Source organism: Dromiciops gliroides, chromosome 5 (assembly GCF_019393635.1).
Source record: "Dromiciops gliroides isolate mDroGli1 chromosome 5, mDroGli1.pri, whole genome shotgun sequence".
Lineage (NCBI taxonomy): Eukaryota > Metazoa > Chordata > Mammalia > Microbiotheria > Microbiotheriidae > Dromiciops > Dromiciops gliroides.
Genome location: NC_057865.1, coordinates 222,371,536 through 222,387,988, shown reverse-complemented (window position 1 = coordinate 222,387,988; position 16,453 = coordinate 222,371,536). Strand labels below are relative to the sequence as shown.

The 16,453-nt window shown below is 41.8% G+C and overlaps 1 protein-coding gene across 2 annotated transcripts in view; it reads right to left on the bottom strand.

Annotated features, from left to right (window-relative positions):
* NCKAP1L (NCK associated protein 1 like) overlaps window positions 1-10,499 on the bottom strand; it is a 59,567-nt gene extending 49,068 nt beyond the window's left edge. For both annotated transcript variants that reach the window (XM_043969234.1, XM_043969235.1), the window contains exons 1-5: window positions 10,337-10,499; window positions 8,893-9,003; window positions 3,540-3,632; window positions 1,375-1,431; window positions 397-539 (exon numbers count right to left, since the gene is read on the bottom strand). In XM_043969234.1, coding sequence (XP_043825169.1) covers window positions 397-539; window positions 1,375-1,431; window positions 3,540-3,632; window positions 8,893-9,003; window positions 10,337-10,438 — 506 coding nt within the window. In that variant the 5' untranslated portion in view covers window positions 10,439-10,499. The remainder of the gene's footprint in view (window positions 1-396; window positions 540-1,374; window positions 1,432-3,539; window positions 3,633-8,892; window positions 9,004-10,336) is intronic.
* Window positions 10,500-16,453: the final 5,954 nt, after the last annotated feature.

Below are 16,453 nucleotides of genomic sequence, written 5' to 3'. Positions count from 1 at the left end.
TAGTAAATGTCATTTCTCACAGCATTACTTTCTTGATTTTCTTTCCACTCATATTAAGCAAAGTAAGATTGCATTCCCTTTGCAATTCCCTACAGTGGGGCCCAGATGAGCACAGGGAAGCAAGGTGGGGGCAGAAGCCAGACCATATTAAAAATGGACTAAGTGCATTGCAAAGGGAAGTTGATATTCATGAGTTGGCTCTATGTTCACTTGCACCTGGATCCTAGGAAGTGTTTTTGTTTTTGTTTTTTTCATTTCTAGGAATTATGTCTCTCCATCTGCACCATAAACTCCCAGGGGTCAAGGAAGAACCTCTTCTATCCTCTCTGTAACCAACCCCTATCTCAAAGCCCCTAGGATAGGGTTCTTGGAACAGCGGTTTCCTTTGACCCCCACCTGTGTCCCTGTGTCATCTCAAAGGCACAGTTATACATGCCAATGAGTACCCGCCGGTCTTCAATCCGTGACAGCAGCAAGATAACTGAGGTGTATGTCACAATCAGGTCCAGGTAGCTCCGGGTGAAGTCAAAGTTGAGGCTCTACAAGGGAAGTAAAGGGGGACTGCAGATTTGATAGCCCCTTAATTTGAACCTTCCCAACCCCCCCACCTCCTACCAGGTACTACTTAATTGATGGACTTAATTGGTGAGCTTTCCCAGATGGGATCAACCCATATGAACCAGGAGAAGGTAGAAGGAAAACAGACTGTGGGGAATAAGAAAGGAGAGAGGTGGAGGTGGGGAGAGGGACCATAGTTCAAAGAGCAAGGACTAAAAGAAGGCATGGGATAGAAAAAAAGCAAGGAATAAGAAAACACTCAAAGAGCCAACTGACCAGGGATTTCATTACTTGTTTACATTAAATAAATTCCATCAAAGGCATGCTTAACTTGTAAATATATGTTAAATAGTCATTATCTAGGGTCCTTTCGGTAATAGAATTGTAGTCTCAGGAAAATACAAACTAAGATAGGCATTCCTCTAATCCCATTAGAGTCCCCCAACTCCCAACTCAAAGTAAGCACTAAATATTCATAGGACCATAGACTTAGAGATGGAAGGAACTTCCAAAGACATTTAGTCCAACTCTCTTATTTTACAAATGAGGTAACTGAAGCCCAGCAAGATTCAATGACTTACCCAAAGTCACACAGGTAGTATCAAACCCAATTTGAACCCAAGTCCTCTGTCTCCAAAGTGAATGCCTTTTCCCCATGCTACCTCCCTTAAATGTGGCCCATTGAGTGGTTTCATTTAACTCCCAGTACTCTTTGGCCAAACCTTCTTGCTTCCCCCTCCCCCTCATGCAGGATGTCCTTTCTCACGGCTATCACATGGATTTAGGGGCAGGGGGAGGAGGACACAGGGGCCTTACAATGTCAAAGTGGCACTGGCAGGCATCAATGGTGTTGAGAAGTTCATATACATGATCCTGAGGAGAGAAGTCAAAACAGGAACAGATGTAAGATGGGGATGTGTGGAAGAGGAAATACTCTAACTTGAATCTGAGGGAAAGAGCCAAGGAGATGATAAAATGGAAGAGAGAAGGTAGACGCTAAATATGACTTAAGTTTCCTACCATGCCTCAAACTCCAGAAGATGTGGGGCAAATAAAGCAAAGGACACTACCCTAAAGGCAGTTATGACTGATTTTAGCTAACATTTCTTATTGAAAGAAATACTTCTGAACACAGGGAGCCTCTCTGACAGGGACTCTGAACCTAAAATCCATGAAATTGTGTTTTTGTTTCAGTATTTTAATAACTGTATTTTAGTACCATTAGTTTCCCTTGTGATCCTATGTATTTTATTTTTTGCACTTAAAAACATTCTTCTGAAAATCCTATGGACTACTAGCTGTGTGACCTTGGATAAGTCACTTAATCCTCATTGCCCCACCAAAAAAAAAAGAAAGAATATCCTATGGACCCCTTAGGTTTCACTAGACTGGCAGAGGGGCTCATAAAACAAGCAAAAAAAAAAAAAAATTAAGGACTCCTGCCCTAAAATGATCTCTCCTTGAAAGAAAACAAGTACTGAAAAATAATGCCACCATAGGCATTATTACAAATACCCCATCCTCAACTTGGCAGGGGGAAGGGGAGAAATATGGCCTATAAAAGCACTGATGTTTCATATTCTAATGTTGACTTTTCCAAAATGTGACCAGAACTTTTAAACATACCTTGGTGCTAGACATTGCCCCCTTATTGCAAATAAATTTAAAGTGAATTCTTAAAATTACATTTTTGGATATGGTTGATATAACTCTAGTGAGTTTATCCTGTAGTATTATGTTTTATAGCAATCTATACTAGTAGACTGGAAATGCCATGAGGGTAGGGACCAGGTCTTATCTAATCTTTTTATCTAGCCAGTGCCCTGCAGTGCTCTACATGTAATAAATATCTGTTTGAAAAATGACAGTTGCATTGTATAATATTGGGAAAGATGACCCAAGGCACTCAAGTCAGTTTCTATGTTGCCAAGCCATTAGAAATTTTCTATATAATGGGTTACTGCTAAAGAATCGGACATGCTCACCCATCACCCTCCACCCCTCACCCCAAAAGTTATGCCTAACAGCCCACATGCCATTAAATAAATGCCAGATTGTCTTTGGAGAAAGTCTAATCCTTGAGCCAAGTCAATAATAACTTCCCTAAAGTAAATCCCTTTTTAGATACTACCTAAAGGCCTCAGTCCCAGAATCAAAGGAGTTTAGATCCAGAAGGGACAATAGCAATTCTCTCATCCTTCCTGAACCCCTCTTCCTCTTTATTCCAGTGCCTTCCCTCTGGTAATTATTTCTCAGTTATTCCATATAGATAGCTTACTTTGTATGTATTTGTTTGCATATTGTCTCCCCCATTAGACTGTGCCCTTGAGAGCAGGGATAGTCTTTTGCTTCATTTTGTGTAACTCCATGCTTAGCAGTCTGGTATGTGGTAAATGCTTAATAAATGTTTATTGATTGGTTGATTGATCTTAAAAATATGAACTATGGGAATACATGGGAAACTGAAGCCCATAGTGGTCAAGGTTCTTGGCCAAAATGAAGCCATACAGATGAAATTAAGGTGAACTTGCAAAATCATATGTTTGAAATGATTGATAGAATGCTTCAACATAGGGCATCATGTAACACTATGCCTTAGAGTTATCTTCACTGTGGCCAATTGCTAAGGCTCATGGATCTTGTAAATGCTCTCAAATTCAAGTCTCCAATACAGTACCACCCGTCCCTTTTCCAGGGCTATCTCCATCACTAAGCTTCCAATCTCCCCAATTCTCTTGTCATCTTGTCCTATGGGAGTTCTTGGCTTAGGTTCCATGGGAAAAAGCCAAGGTCATGGTCCCTGACCATGTTACCTTTGAGATTAACCTCCTAACTCCACTCCCAAAGGTTTTGATTGTTAAAATGAGGATGGATTTAATCTCAAACATGTTAACTTAACAACCTTCTGGGAGAGGGAAAGGATTCCACAGGGTGGCCTACCCCGGTATCTCAATGCTTGGACAGAATTAGAGGCTGCTCACCCGAAATTCCATGACATCCACAAATGATTGGTAATAGCTGGTGAGGAATCGGACAATCTCAATTTTATCCCGGTGAACAGGTCCCAAGTGTTGCTGGGAAGAATACAGAACAGAACAACAATAAGAACAAAAAAACAGAAGTGAGTTCAACTAATACCAAGAACTTGTGTTAGACATGAAGAACTTCCTAAAGGTGTTACAATGACTAAGGGAAATATGTTCCTCTTTGGAGACCCCCGCACAGGGGAGATAGCCTGACATAGTGTCCATGTGCTCCTGCCAAGACTCAGAGGGCTACATGACTGTTCTTTCAAAGCCCCTTCCCACTACAGAAGTATATGTTATCCTGTAGCCACACTAGGAAATTTAGATGTTAAATAAAGATAGATGTTAAGAGAGGTAAAATAGAGTAAAAAGTGGGAAACCACTTTTGGGTGGTATTATAATAGATAGACACTTCTGAGAGAGAAAATGAGCAAGGACTCATTGAGTGGGAAAAAAGGAAAGATGAAAACTTGGAAAAGCCTTGGTTTGGGGGGGAGAAGGGATAAGAACAACTTACAAATATATAGAATTTTTCTTAAAGTGCTTTCTGTACAACAGATAACACAGTGTATAGAGCTCTGGGCCTGGAGTCAGGAAGATCTGAGTTCAAATCTAGCCTCAGACATTTACTTGTTGCATAACCCTGGGCAAATAATTTAACCTCTGTTTTCCTCAGTTTCCTCAACTATTAAAAAGTGGGGACCTGGGGCAGCTAGGTGGCGCAGTGGATAGAGCACTAGCCCTGGATTCAGGAGGACCTGAGTTCAAATCCGGCCGTAGACGCTTGACACTAGCTGTGTGACCCTGGGCAAGTCACTTAACCCCAATTGCCTCACCAAAAAAAAAAAAAAAAAAGCGGGGATCTACCTTCCAAGGTTGTTTTGACAATCAAATGAGATGTTTATTAAACACTTAGCACAGTGCCTAGCACATGATAGACACTATAGAAATGTTAGCTATCATCATCAACAACCCTGTGCAAGTATTCATATATCCATTTTACAGATGAGGAAACTGAGACTCAGAGAAATTAAAACCATTTGTAAAGGGCAGAGCCAAGTTAGAGAAAAGGCAGGAACTCACTTGAGCTTCCCCCAAAACCCCTCCAAACAACTTTTAAATAATCCCTCAAAACAAATTCTGAAGGGGGACAGCTAGGTGGTGTAGTGGATAAAGCACCAGCCCTGGATTCAGGAGGACCTAAGTTCAAGTCTGGCCCCAGACATTTGACACTTACTAGCTGTGTGACCCTGGGCAAGTCACTTAACCTTCATTGCACCTCAAAAAAAAAAAAAAGAATTATCAGACTATCTGAAAGTCATGATCAAAAAAAAAGAGGGGCAGCTAAGGCAGCACATTGGATAAAGCACCAGCCCTGGATTCAAGAGAACCTGAGTTCAAATCCAGCCTCAGACACTTGACACTTAATAGGTGTGTGACACTGGGCTTAACCCCCATTGCCCTAGCAAAACACAAACAAAAAAAAGAACCTAGATATCATCTTTCAAAAAATTATCTAGGAAAACTTTCCTGATATCCTAGAACCAGAGGGTGAAATTGAAGTAATCCACCAATCAATCACCTCCTGAAAGAGATCCCAAAATTAAAATTCCCAGGAATATTATAGCCAAATTCCAGAGCTCCCAGGTCAAGGAGAAAATATTGCAAGCAGCCAAAAAGAAAAAATTCAAATATCATGGATAACAGTCAGAATAACACAAGATTTAGCAATTTCTACATTAAAGGGTTGGAGGATTTGGAATATGATATTCTAGAGGGCAAAAGATCTAGGATTACAACCAAGGATCATGTATCCAGCAAAACTGAGTATAATTGTTCAGAGGGAGAAATGGATATTCAATGAAAAAGAGGACTTTCAAGCATTCCAGATGAAAAGACCAGAGCTGCAATAGAAAATTTGACTTTCAAATACAAGACTCAAGAAAGTAAACAGGAAAGAAATCCTAAGGGATTCAATAAGGTTAAACTGTTTACATTCCTACATCATGAGAAGATACTTATAACTCCCAAAAATTTTCTCATTATTAGGGCAGTTAGAAGGGGAATCCATAGACAGAGGGCATGAGTGTAAGTTGAATATTATGGAATAATTACCTAAAAAAAAAATTAAAATTAAGGGGTGAAAAGAGGAATGTACTGGGAGAATGGGAAAGGGAGAGGTAGAATGGGGTAAATTATTTGACATAAAAGCGATGTGAAAGAGCTTTTACTGTGGAGGTAAGATGAAGGGAGAAGCACATGTACCTTACTCTCATCAGAATTGGCTCTCTTTGGGGCAGCTAGGTGGCACAGTGGATAAAGTACCGGCCCTGGATTCAGGAGAACCTGAGTTCAAATCCCATCTCAGACACTTGACACTTACTAGCTGTGTGACCCTGGGCAAGCCACTTAAGCCTCATTGCCCCACCAAAAACAAAAACAAAACAAAACAAAACAGAATTGGCTCAAAGAGAGAATAACATACACACTTAGTTGGATATAGAAATCTATCTTACCCTACAGAAAAGTAGGAGGGGAAAGGGATAAGAGAAGGGGAAGTGGGGGTGGGGGTGGAGGAGGAGAGAGTAGACTGATAGAAGAAAGGGTGGACTGGGGGAGGTAAGAATCAGAAGCAAAACACTTTTGAGAATGGACAGGGTAAAAGGAGAGAAAGTGTGTAGGATAAAGGGGGAAAATAGGACAGAGGGAAATCATAACTGTGAAAAAAAATTTACAGCAAGTTTCTCTGATAAAGACCTTATTTCTCAAATATACAGAGAACTGAGTCAAATTTATAGAAATAAGAACCATTCCTCAATTGATAAATGGTCAAAGGATATAAACAGGCAGTTTTCAGATGAAGTAATCAAAGTTATACATAGTCATATAAAAATGCTCTAAATCACTATTGATTAGAGAAATGCAAATTAAAACTCTGAGCTACTGCCCCACACCTATCAGATTGGCTAATATAATAGAAAAGAAAATGGCAAATGTTGAAAGGGATGTGGAAAAATTGAGGCATTAATGCACTATTGGTGAAATGGTATACTGATTCAACCATACTAGAGAGAAATGTGAAACTATTCCTAATGTGATACAAAATCATGCATACCCTTTGAAGAATTAATAGCACTACTAGGTCTGTATCCTAAAGAGATAAAAAACATAAAGGAAAAGGACCTATATGTACCAAAATATTTATAGCAGATCTTTTAGTGGTGGCAAAGAATTGGAAATTATGGGGATGTCCATCATCTGAGGAATGGTTGAACTAGTTGTTATATGTGATTGTGATGAAGAAATGATGAGCAGGCTGCCCCCAGAAAAAAACCTGAAAAGACTTACATAAACTGATGCAAAGTGAAATAAGCAGAACCAGGAAAACATTGTCTATAGTAACAGCAACATTATATGATGATCACCTGTGAATGACTTAGCAATACAACGATCCAAGGCAATTCTGAAGGACTTATGATTTAAAATGTTATCTACCTCTAGAGAAAAAAAAAAAAAACCTGATGGAGTCTGAATATAGATTGAAGCATACTTTTTCTTTATTTTCCTTGGGGGTTTTTGTCTTTGTTTTCTTTTATAAAATAATATGGAAATATGTTTTGCATGACTTCACATGTATAATCTTTATCAAATTGCTTGCCTTTTCAATAAGGGGGACAGGGAAAGGAGGAAAAAAGAGAATTTGGAACTCAAAAACATTTTAAAATAAATGTTAAAAATTGTTTTTACGTGTAACTGGGGAAAAAATAAAATATTCAATTTCAAAAAAAGAAAGCCTCTTGCCCATGGTCAAATAGCTAGTTATTGTCAGAGTGGGGATTCTACCCAAGATATATTCTTTCCATTATACCAAGCTGTACTGGAAAAAAGAAGGATTAATGAGAAAGGGGCCCAACAAAGTTAGAAGAAAGCCTAAGGTGAACCTAGGAACTACCAGCTAAGAGCAACAGTCAAATAATAATCTGTTAGGCGGATCTAGTTTTCTTCCTCTAAAACAAGTGTTCTTGGGGGGCAGCTGGGTGGCACAGAGGATAAATCACCAGTCCTGGATTCAGGAGGACCCGAGTTCAAATCAGGTCTCAGACACTTGACACTTACTAGCTGTGTGACCTTGGGCAAGTCACTTAACCCTCATTGCCCTGCAAAATAAATAAATGAATAGATGGATAGATTGATAGATGAATAAATGAATGAATGAATAGATAAATAAATAAAAGCTAAAACAAGTGTTCTTAACCTGAATTCATGAACATTAAAAAAAATTTTAATAACTGTATTTCAATATATTTGGTTTCCTTTATACTCCCCTATATATTTTATGTTATGCATTTAAAAACACAATTCTTGGGGGCACTAGGTGGCGCAGTGGATAAAGCACCAGCCCTGGATTCAGGAGGACCTGAGTTCAAATCCTGCCTCAGACACTTGATACATACTAGCTGTGTGACCCTGGGCAAGTCACTTAACCCCCATTGCCCCGCCAAAACAAACAAACAAACAAACAAACATAATTCTGAGGCAGGGTCCATAGGTTTCACCAAGCTGCCCAAGAGATCCAGGATCACAAAAATGGTCAGGAATTCCTATTCTAAGAGAGTATTTTCACCAGCCCTGCATCGGGGGAAGGGTGAGGGGCACTGCTTGGTCAGTTAAAGTTCCCAGTCTTCCATCCTCAGAATTAATATTCAAATTTATAACCATAAGACAAAGAAAATCAAAGAAAACAAAGGCAATTCAGTGGGGGGGGGGGGGGAGTGGTGGCTAATAGTTTCCTAGTTCACAAGGTTGTAGTGAAGAAGAAATGAGATAATGTGTAAAAAGTGCTTATATAAATGCTAGCTGTTGTTATAATTTTTAGTCTCCCATCCCCTGCCAAGTTTAAGGAAGGGCAGCTGGAGAATTAGGGCCTAGTTCATCCTGGGGTGGGGCTGGGGTTAAAAGAGAGAACATGACCAATGTGGAAATTTGCTTTGCTTGTACTATGCATGTTCCTTATAAGGGTTTTGTTTTCCTTTTCTTTCTTTTTTCCAGGGTGGAGTGTGGAATAAGGGAGCAAAGATAAATGTTTGTTAGCTGAAAAAAATTTTAATTAGAAAAGAGAAAAGAGGGGGCGGCTAGGTGGCACAGTGGATAAAGCACCGGCCCTGGATTCAGGAGTTCCTGAGTTCAAATCCGGCCTCAGACACTTGACACTTGCTAGCTGTGTGACCTTGGGCAAGTCACTTAACCCCCACTGCCCCACAAAAAAAAAAAAGAGAAAAGAGGAGAGGAGAAGAGGCAGGCTTCTCACCGTACTGCTTCGGACATCTAGGTTGGGGAATTTCTTGCTGATGTACTTGACAGAGGATTCCATGGACTTTTCCAGGAGAAAAGGTGGTTTGGATTTAGGATCTGAACAAGTCTGGGTAGAAGAAAACAGAGAGAGTCTCTACCTGCCTTCTGACCAGCTAGAAGCATCGCTCTGCCTGCCTCATTTATCCTCCCAGCCCCACCTTAAGAAGGAGGGATCTGAGAATTATTCCCTTGGGACTGGCATCAGAGGGCTAGCTAAGGTGGTTGGCCACAGAAACATCAGAGAATGGGAGGTACCCAAAGTTAAGGGCTCCTCTCTACTTGGCCCAGCACAAAGAGGAAGCTAAGCTAACTAACGCCCCTAACCATGGCCGGAAGAAGGCAGGCAGTCTGCTTGGTAGGCCTACAGCTAAAGTGAATTTGGGCGGGGAGGTTCAGTAACAATTTGATTTCTGTAACATGAGCTCCTCCACAAAGGGCACTGTGAGATACATGGGTCAGAAACTCACTTATGAACAATATATTTAATAGCAAAATGCATAAAACTCTCCCCTGCTCTTCTCCTCTGTGTCCCCCCACCCCATTCTCTTTTCTCTTCTAGTGCTCCCCCACCCCTGCCCCTCTCTCTTCATTGGCCATCCTCACCCTCATTTTATTCCATTTAGTAGCCATCTAACTCATTGCTCCTATGTACCCCACATATAACTGTGGGTTATCCCAGCCTGGAGGGGGAAAAATAAATATATCTATCTCCAAAGACATTACCCTTCTCTATCCAAGCAATAGGTTCTCCCTTCCCCCTCCCCCCCCCACTCCCCCAGGTTTTCTAAGATAAGGTCTCAGCTGAAGAACCTATGTCAAATATCAGTATAAGGTTGAACCCTGGGACTCTGGTTCAAATCTTTTCTCCAAGAGGCTCAGAACATAATTGTTGCTTCTGCCCCAGTCAAAAAAAAAAAAAAAAGGCAGATTTTTCACCATGGTATCAATCATAAAATCATAGATGTAAAAGGCTGGAAGGGTCTTGGGGCTAGCTAGTCCAACCCTTTCGTTCTTCTGATAAGGAAACCCCCACCACCACCACCACCACCTTTCAGGAAAATTAAGTGATTTTTCCCAAGGTCACTTGGATAATAATTGGGGCTGAGTATTAACATGGAGCATCTGACTCCAGAGTTAATAGGGGAATAGATCATGATCTTTCTCCCAATAATCAGGGATGAGACTCAGAAAGAGGGAACTAGAGAAGGAACCCACCCATCTGGCTTCCCCATCATTCAAGAGGACTCAATCTACTTCAGTCCTTTAGCTGCTATCAGATAAGGGTTAGAGGAGAGTAAGCACTAACCACTGAACTTAAGGGTCTCAGGAGAACTGGCTCCTATGACCACCCTTGGCTGGCCCTAGAATCCTGGAGGCCAAATCCAGCAGGTCCCACTTACCTTCTTGATGTTATAAATTCGAATGAGAACCCCACGCCCTCGATCATTTAGAATGGTAAGCTTCTCTGACAACTTATGCTGGTAACAGGAGGCCATCGACATGATGACCACCGATGTAGGGGGGATTTCTCGTCGTAAGCTGGGATCGCTCGAGTCACCCAAAGGTGCAGGGCGGGGAGAACTGGCTTGTTTGGTGAATCTGTCTTCCTGTTGCCTCTGCGATTGGCTACAGGGGTAAAAGGCTGTCATAGCTCACAAGGCCTGAGAGCTTTCTCTTGCTTCCTTTTTGTAAATTCAACCTCAAGAGACTTCCCCTTTCTGGTCTTACAGCATTTGTTTTGAGGGGAAGAGGGAGGGGAAACTACCAATTTCCCATAAAACAAAATACAAAACTCTTGCTTGGCATTCAAAGCCCACGGTCTTAGTCTCAGACTGCCTCTCCAGCCTTAGATCCCACTACTGCCCTAGCGGTATCCTCTATTCCTGACCTATTTACTGTGTGGGTTTTTTTGGCAGGACAATGAGGGTTAAGTGACTTGCCCAGGGTCACACAGCTAATGTCAAGTGTCTGAGGTCGGATTTGAACTCAGATCCTCCTGAATCCAGGGCCTGTGCTCTATCCACTGCACCACCTAGCTACCCCCCTAGTTATTGTTACTAACACACTCCTGCTTAGCACGACCCCCTCAACTAAAAGGCCCTCCCTCCCCACACACATATGCTCTGATCTCTCAACCCATCTCAAACCTACCCATTCTCTAAGGCCTGACTCAAATCTAACTGATCCTGCTTCCTCTGAACTCCTCCTACATTTTTTGTTTAGCACTTCTCATTACCCTCTCCTGGTTTTCCTCCTACTTAACAGACCAGACCTACTCATATTCCTTTGCTGGAACTTCATCCCAGCTTATGCCCACTAAATGAGGATGTCGTTCTAAGGCTCTGTTCTGAGCCTTCTTCCTTCTATAACACTACACTTAATACTCTCATCAGTTTCCATGGATTCGATTATTATCTCAATACTGTGGAAATGTATTTTGATTTGGGGACCCTGCCTTTGGGCTGAGATTAAAAAGCCTTAGGCCCTCAGGGGTTTTTTCTGTGTGAGGGGCTGGTGCCCCTCCCCCTCCACTTCAGCTGAGCCAAAAAAGCCCCATGAGCTTTTCAGGACCAGGTCAGGCTGGGGGAAAAAGAAAAAAGAAGCCCCAGTTCCCTATGCCCTGAGGGGAGCTGCCCCGGAGATCCCAGGCTTGTCCTGCATAGCCCATGGGGAGGTCCCAGGCCCACTGCTGGGGGCACAGCCCCTCGAGCCCAGACAGCCCTAGTGCAACGGTGGATTAGCTTGGCGCATGTGGGGATGCAGAGAGCCACAGGGGAGCTAGCAAGACAGGGAAGGGGGGAAGAATAAGAGAGCAGGAAACTGACGGTACAAAGAGGCTGGAGAAAGCGAGAAAGGGCTATGATAGAGACACTAGAGACGCCAGGGGGTTGGCAACAGAGGTGAAGATGCTAAGGGGCTTTTCAGGGGAGTTGACACAGTGAAAGGGGCTTGCAGTTAGAAGTGAAAGTGAAGCAGGGGAGCTGGAGTGAAGGAGAAAAAGAGTGAAAGTTGGAGAAAGCTGGAGCATACCCTAAGGCAAGAGGCGGCAATGGCCCTTATTATATTAAAAGCAGACAGGTTGTATAATTTGCATTTCTTTACCCTTATCTTGATTTTTATAAATAAATTATGCCTTGATTATTTAATTAAGAAGCTTCTTAATCTTTTGCTTATTAATTTGGGAGTGGAGCAGTGTGGAGAAAATTTTTAAACGGCCCATACTAAATTAATAGCAGTCAGATAGCCAGCCAGTCAAACATCCACAGTCAGCAGTCCCAGATTAGGCCTTAGGTACCCCAGTCAGATTAGTCCCCCCAAATTAGGCCCTAGTTAGTTTAAAATATTCTTACAATATGGATGATTCCCAGATCCCCACATCTAATCTAACTCTCTCCTGATCTCCAGCCCTGCATTCCCAGCTGCCTGCTGAACATCTCCAACCGGATGATCTTCTCAAACTCATATGTCTCTCCCAAACTCTCCCCTCTTCCAAATGTCCCTATTACTGACAAGAGTACCAGCATCTTCCCACTTCCCCGGTTCTTCAATCTCAACATCATTCACACTCTCATTTAAGGCAATATATTTAATCAGTTGCTAAATCTTATCCATTTTCTTTCTTTCTTCCTTTAAGTGACTTGCCCAGGGTAACACAGTGTCTGAGGCCAGATTTGAACTCAGGTCATCCTGGCTTCCGGGCTGGTGCTCTATCCACTGCACCACCTATCTGACACTGTCCTTTCTCCCTCCCACAACATCTGTCCCCTACTCTTGGGACTCATACAGCTACCACCCTAGTTTATCACCTCTCAACCACATTATTTATTTTTTTTTTTGGTGAGGCAATTGAGGTTAAGTGAATTGCCCAGGGTCACACAGCTAGTTAAGTGTTAAATGTCTGAGGTCAAATTTGAACTCAAGTCTTCCTGATTCCAGGACTGGTGTTCTATCCACTGCACCACCTAGCTGCCCCACCATAGCTTTCTAAATGGTCTCCTGACTTCTGGTCTCTCTCCATGCCAATCCAAACCTCCACACAACTGTCAAAATGATTTCCTGAATCATGGATCTGACTATGTCACTCAATAAACTCCAGTGGCTCCCTATTACCTCCAAGATCAGATATAAAATCTTCAGTTTGGTTTTCTAAGCTCTTCACAACCTAGATTTCTTCCTTACACATTAAATCACTCCATGCCCTCTAAAATCCAGCTATACTCACTGACTCGCTGTCTTTCATACATGATATTCCTACTGGCACATAGGTACCTTTACACTGACTGTCCCCAGGCTTAGAACGATTTTCCTGCTCACCTCCATCTCTTGGACTCCCAAACATCCTTCAAGAAAGAAGCTCAGGGGGCAGCTAGGTGGTGCAGTGGATAAAGCACCAGGCCTGGATTCAGGAGGACCTGAGTTCAAATCCGGCCTCAGACACTTGACACTTACTAGCTGTGTGACCCTGGGCAAGTCACTTAACACTCATTGCCCTGAGAAAGAAAGAAAGAAAGAAAGAAAGAAAGAAAGAAAGAAAGAAAGAAAGAAAGAAAGAAAGAAAGAAAGAAAGAAAGAAAGAAAGAAAGAAAGAAAGAAGGAAGGAAGAAAGGAAGAAAGGAAGGAAGAAAGGAAGAAAGGAAGGAAGAAAGAAAGAAAGAAAGAAAGAAAGAAAGAAAGAAAGAAAGAAAGAAATGACTAATTATAAGCAAAAAGAAGTTACATGTTAATTATAAGCAAAAAGAAGTTACATGTGCTGTCTATCACAGCCACTGTATTAGCCTGTTTGGGGGTTTGGAGGATTTTTGTGTTGTTGTTTTTAAGGGAAGGCACTATGTGTGTGGGCAGCTAGGTATCACAGTGGATATTTTGCCTCAGTTGCCTCATCTGTAAAATGAGTTGAAGAAGTAAATGGCAAACAGCTCCAGTATCTTTGCCAAGAAAACCCCAAATGGGATCATGAAGAGTTGGACATGACTGAACAACAGCAACTATGTGTACAGCAGGAATGGAGAGGGAGGATATTACTTGACAAGTATGATGAATGAAAAATCTGAGACTTAGTCTCTGGATAATTAATAATCAATTTATTAATTATGGCTAGCAAATAATAAATTGAGGTCAGTGGCACCCTCAGAAACCAAAGACACCCCCCCAAAAAAATCTAATATTTAAATACCCTTGGAAGAGTGGCTGTTCCAGAAATCAACTCTGGTTAACAACTGAGAGAATGAATATCATAATGACAGGTGGGCTTTTTCTAATGAGAGGCTGGGATATGACTCTGATCAAGTCTCTCTTGGACAAAGAGACTCCTCTCCACCCAGACCACTTATGTAGTTGAATAATGGGCCGGAATTTACCTGTATTAGATTTAATATAGAAATAAGCTTTCCCAGTTGGGTGGGGTCCCACCCACAATTGAGGAGAACGGCATCCTCAAGCCTGTGTTTAAGAGACTGCCTTGACCTGGTCTCTAAATAAGGAAATAGGAAGAGAAAAAAACCTGGATATCCCTTCCCCATCTTAATAATTGATTATTTATTTATTTGTTTGTTTTTTTTAGTGAGGCAATTGGGGTTAAGTGACTTGCCTAGGCTCACACAGCTAGTAAGTGTTAAGTGTCTGAGGCTGGATTTGAACTCAGGTACTCCTGACTCCAGGGCCGGTGCTCTATCCACTGTGCCACCTAGCTGCCCCAGTAATTGATTATTAATAATAATTTCTCCCAGAAGCAATTGTGATGAACTAAAACAATTGTTTTCAAAAATATGCCTCCTAAACTATTTTTTTTTTTTGCAGGGCAATGGGGCTTAAGTGACTTGCCCAAGGTCACACAGCTAGTAAGTGTCAAGTGTCTGAGGCCGGATTTGAACTCAGGAACTCCTGAATCCAAGGCCAGTGCTTTATCCACTGCGCCACCTAGCCGCCCCTCCTAAACTATTTTTTAAAGATATTAATTACACAAGGTAATTTCTATCTCATCCTCTGGGTTTCCTTGGGGGTTTTGTTTGTTTGTCGTTATTGTGTTGGAAGGAAAGGGAAGGGATGGAGCTTTGGTAAAATTAGGAAGTAGGCTAAATTTGTTTTCAGTTTTACCCTCCCTAGGCTCAGGAGATTAATTCACTCTTGGGGAAAACTCATTCACACTAGGCTGTTAGCGACTTAACGTGTTTTCTCTCCCCAAGAGCATTTGGTCTTTAAAAGAGCAAGCACTCTAGAAAGAGCAATACCTCACATAAAGGAATCGATTACTAATGGGAAAAAATCAGGCCACCATGAGAGATATAGCCTTTCTTTAGTTGGGAGAAGAGAGGGGCATGGGGAGGAGAGGAAGAGAAGGGTCTTAGTGACTTTACTTGGAAGGCTATAGAAGTGAGGAAACCATAGGATCAGGTGGAGTGCATGCCTTTAGAAAGATTGGAATCACCTGCTATCTCAAGCAGGCTTGGGGGGAGGGACTAGAGCGAGAATATCCTGTATAGGTCTGCAGCTACATCATTGGTTTTCTCCTTTAATGGGGGCAGGATAAAAGGAGGGCAGAAGAGCTCTTAAATTAGGAAGTAGATTGAAAGCAATGAGATTACCATCTTTTGTTTAAGGTTAGTGGGGATTTCCTTGAAGCCTTTGGAATACCTTTCACTATAGCCTTTTTCAAGGCCTTGACTGACCCTGCCTTCCCCTCCCTTGTTTCTATTCTGGATGGTCTCTTCGTTTGTCCTGGCTCCCTCCTGCCTTATCTCCTCTTCTCCACCACCAGTCTTTTCACTAATCCAAGTCACAACCACCCTATCTCCAAGGCCCAGGGTAGTCCTGCTTTCTCCAAAAGCCTACTTTCCTTGATACCTCTCTTCATCAATCTCTGTCTCCACAAGATGTACTATGTCTAACTTCACCTGTAATTCATCATGTTTCCTCCAAGTGTTTCATCTCCTTAATTAGAAGTTAACTGTCTTGGGGCAGCTAGATGGCGCAGTGGTTAAGCACCGGCCCTGGATTCAGGAGTACCTGAGTTCAAATCCGGCCTCAGACACTTGACACTTACTAGCTGTGTGATCCTGGGCAAGTCACTTAACCCCCATTGCCTGCAAAAAAAAAAAAAAGAAAAAAGAAGTTAACTGTCTTGAGAGCAGGGACTGTGTCTTTATACTCCTGTTTCCTGTGCAATGTGCTAAATGCATATTAGGGAGTTTAATGATGTTTGTCTTCTGAATGTCTTAAAGAAGCAAGCTTAAATTTTCAGGGGTTCTTAACCTGGGGTCTATTAATTGTTTTGCTTTTATTTATTTTTATTTATTTGTATTTCAGCGTAATTAGTTTCCTTTGCAATCCTATGTATATCATACACTTAAAAACATGATTCTGAGAAAGGAGGTCTTTCATTAGATCGATAAAGGAGGCAGTGTCACAAAACTAAGCTAAAAAAGTGAGACAGCTAGAAAAGTCTCTCTTATGAGAGCTGTAAAGTCAAACCTCTAATCACTCAAGGGAGAAATTTTCTGTGATCAGGAAGGAGCAGTAAA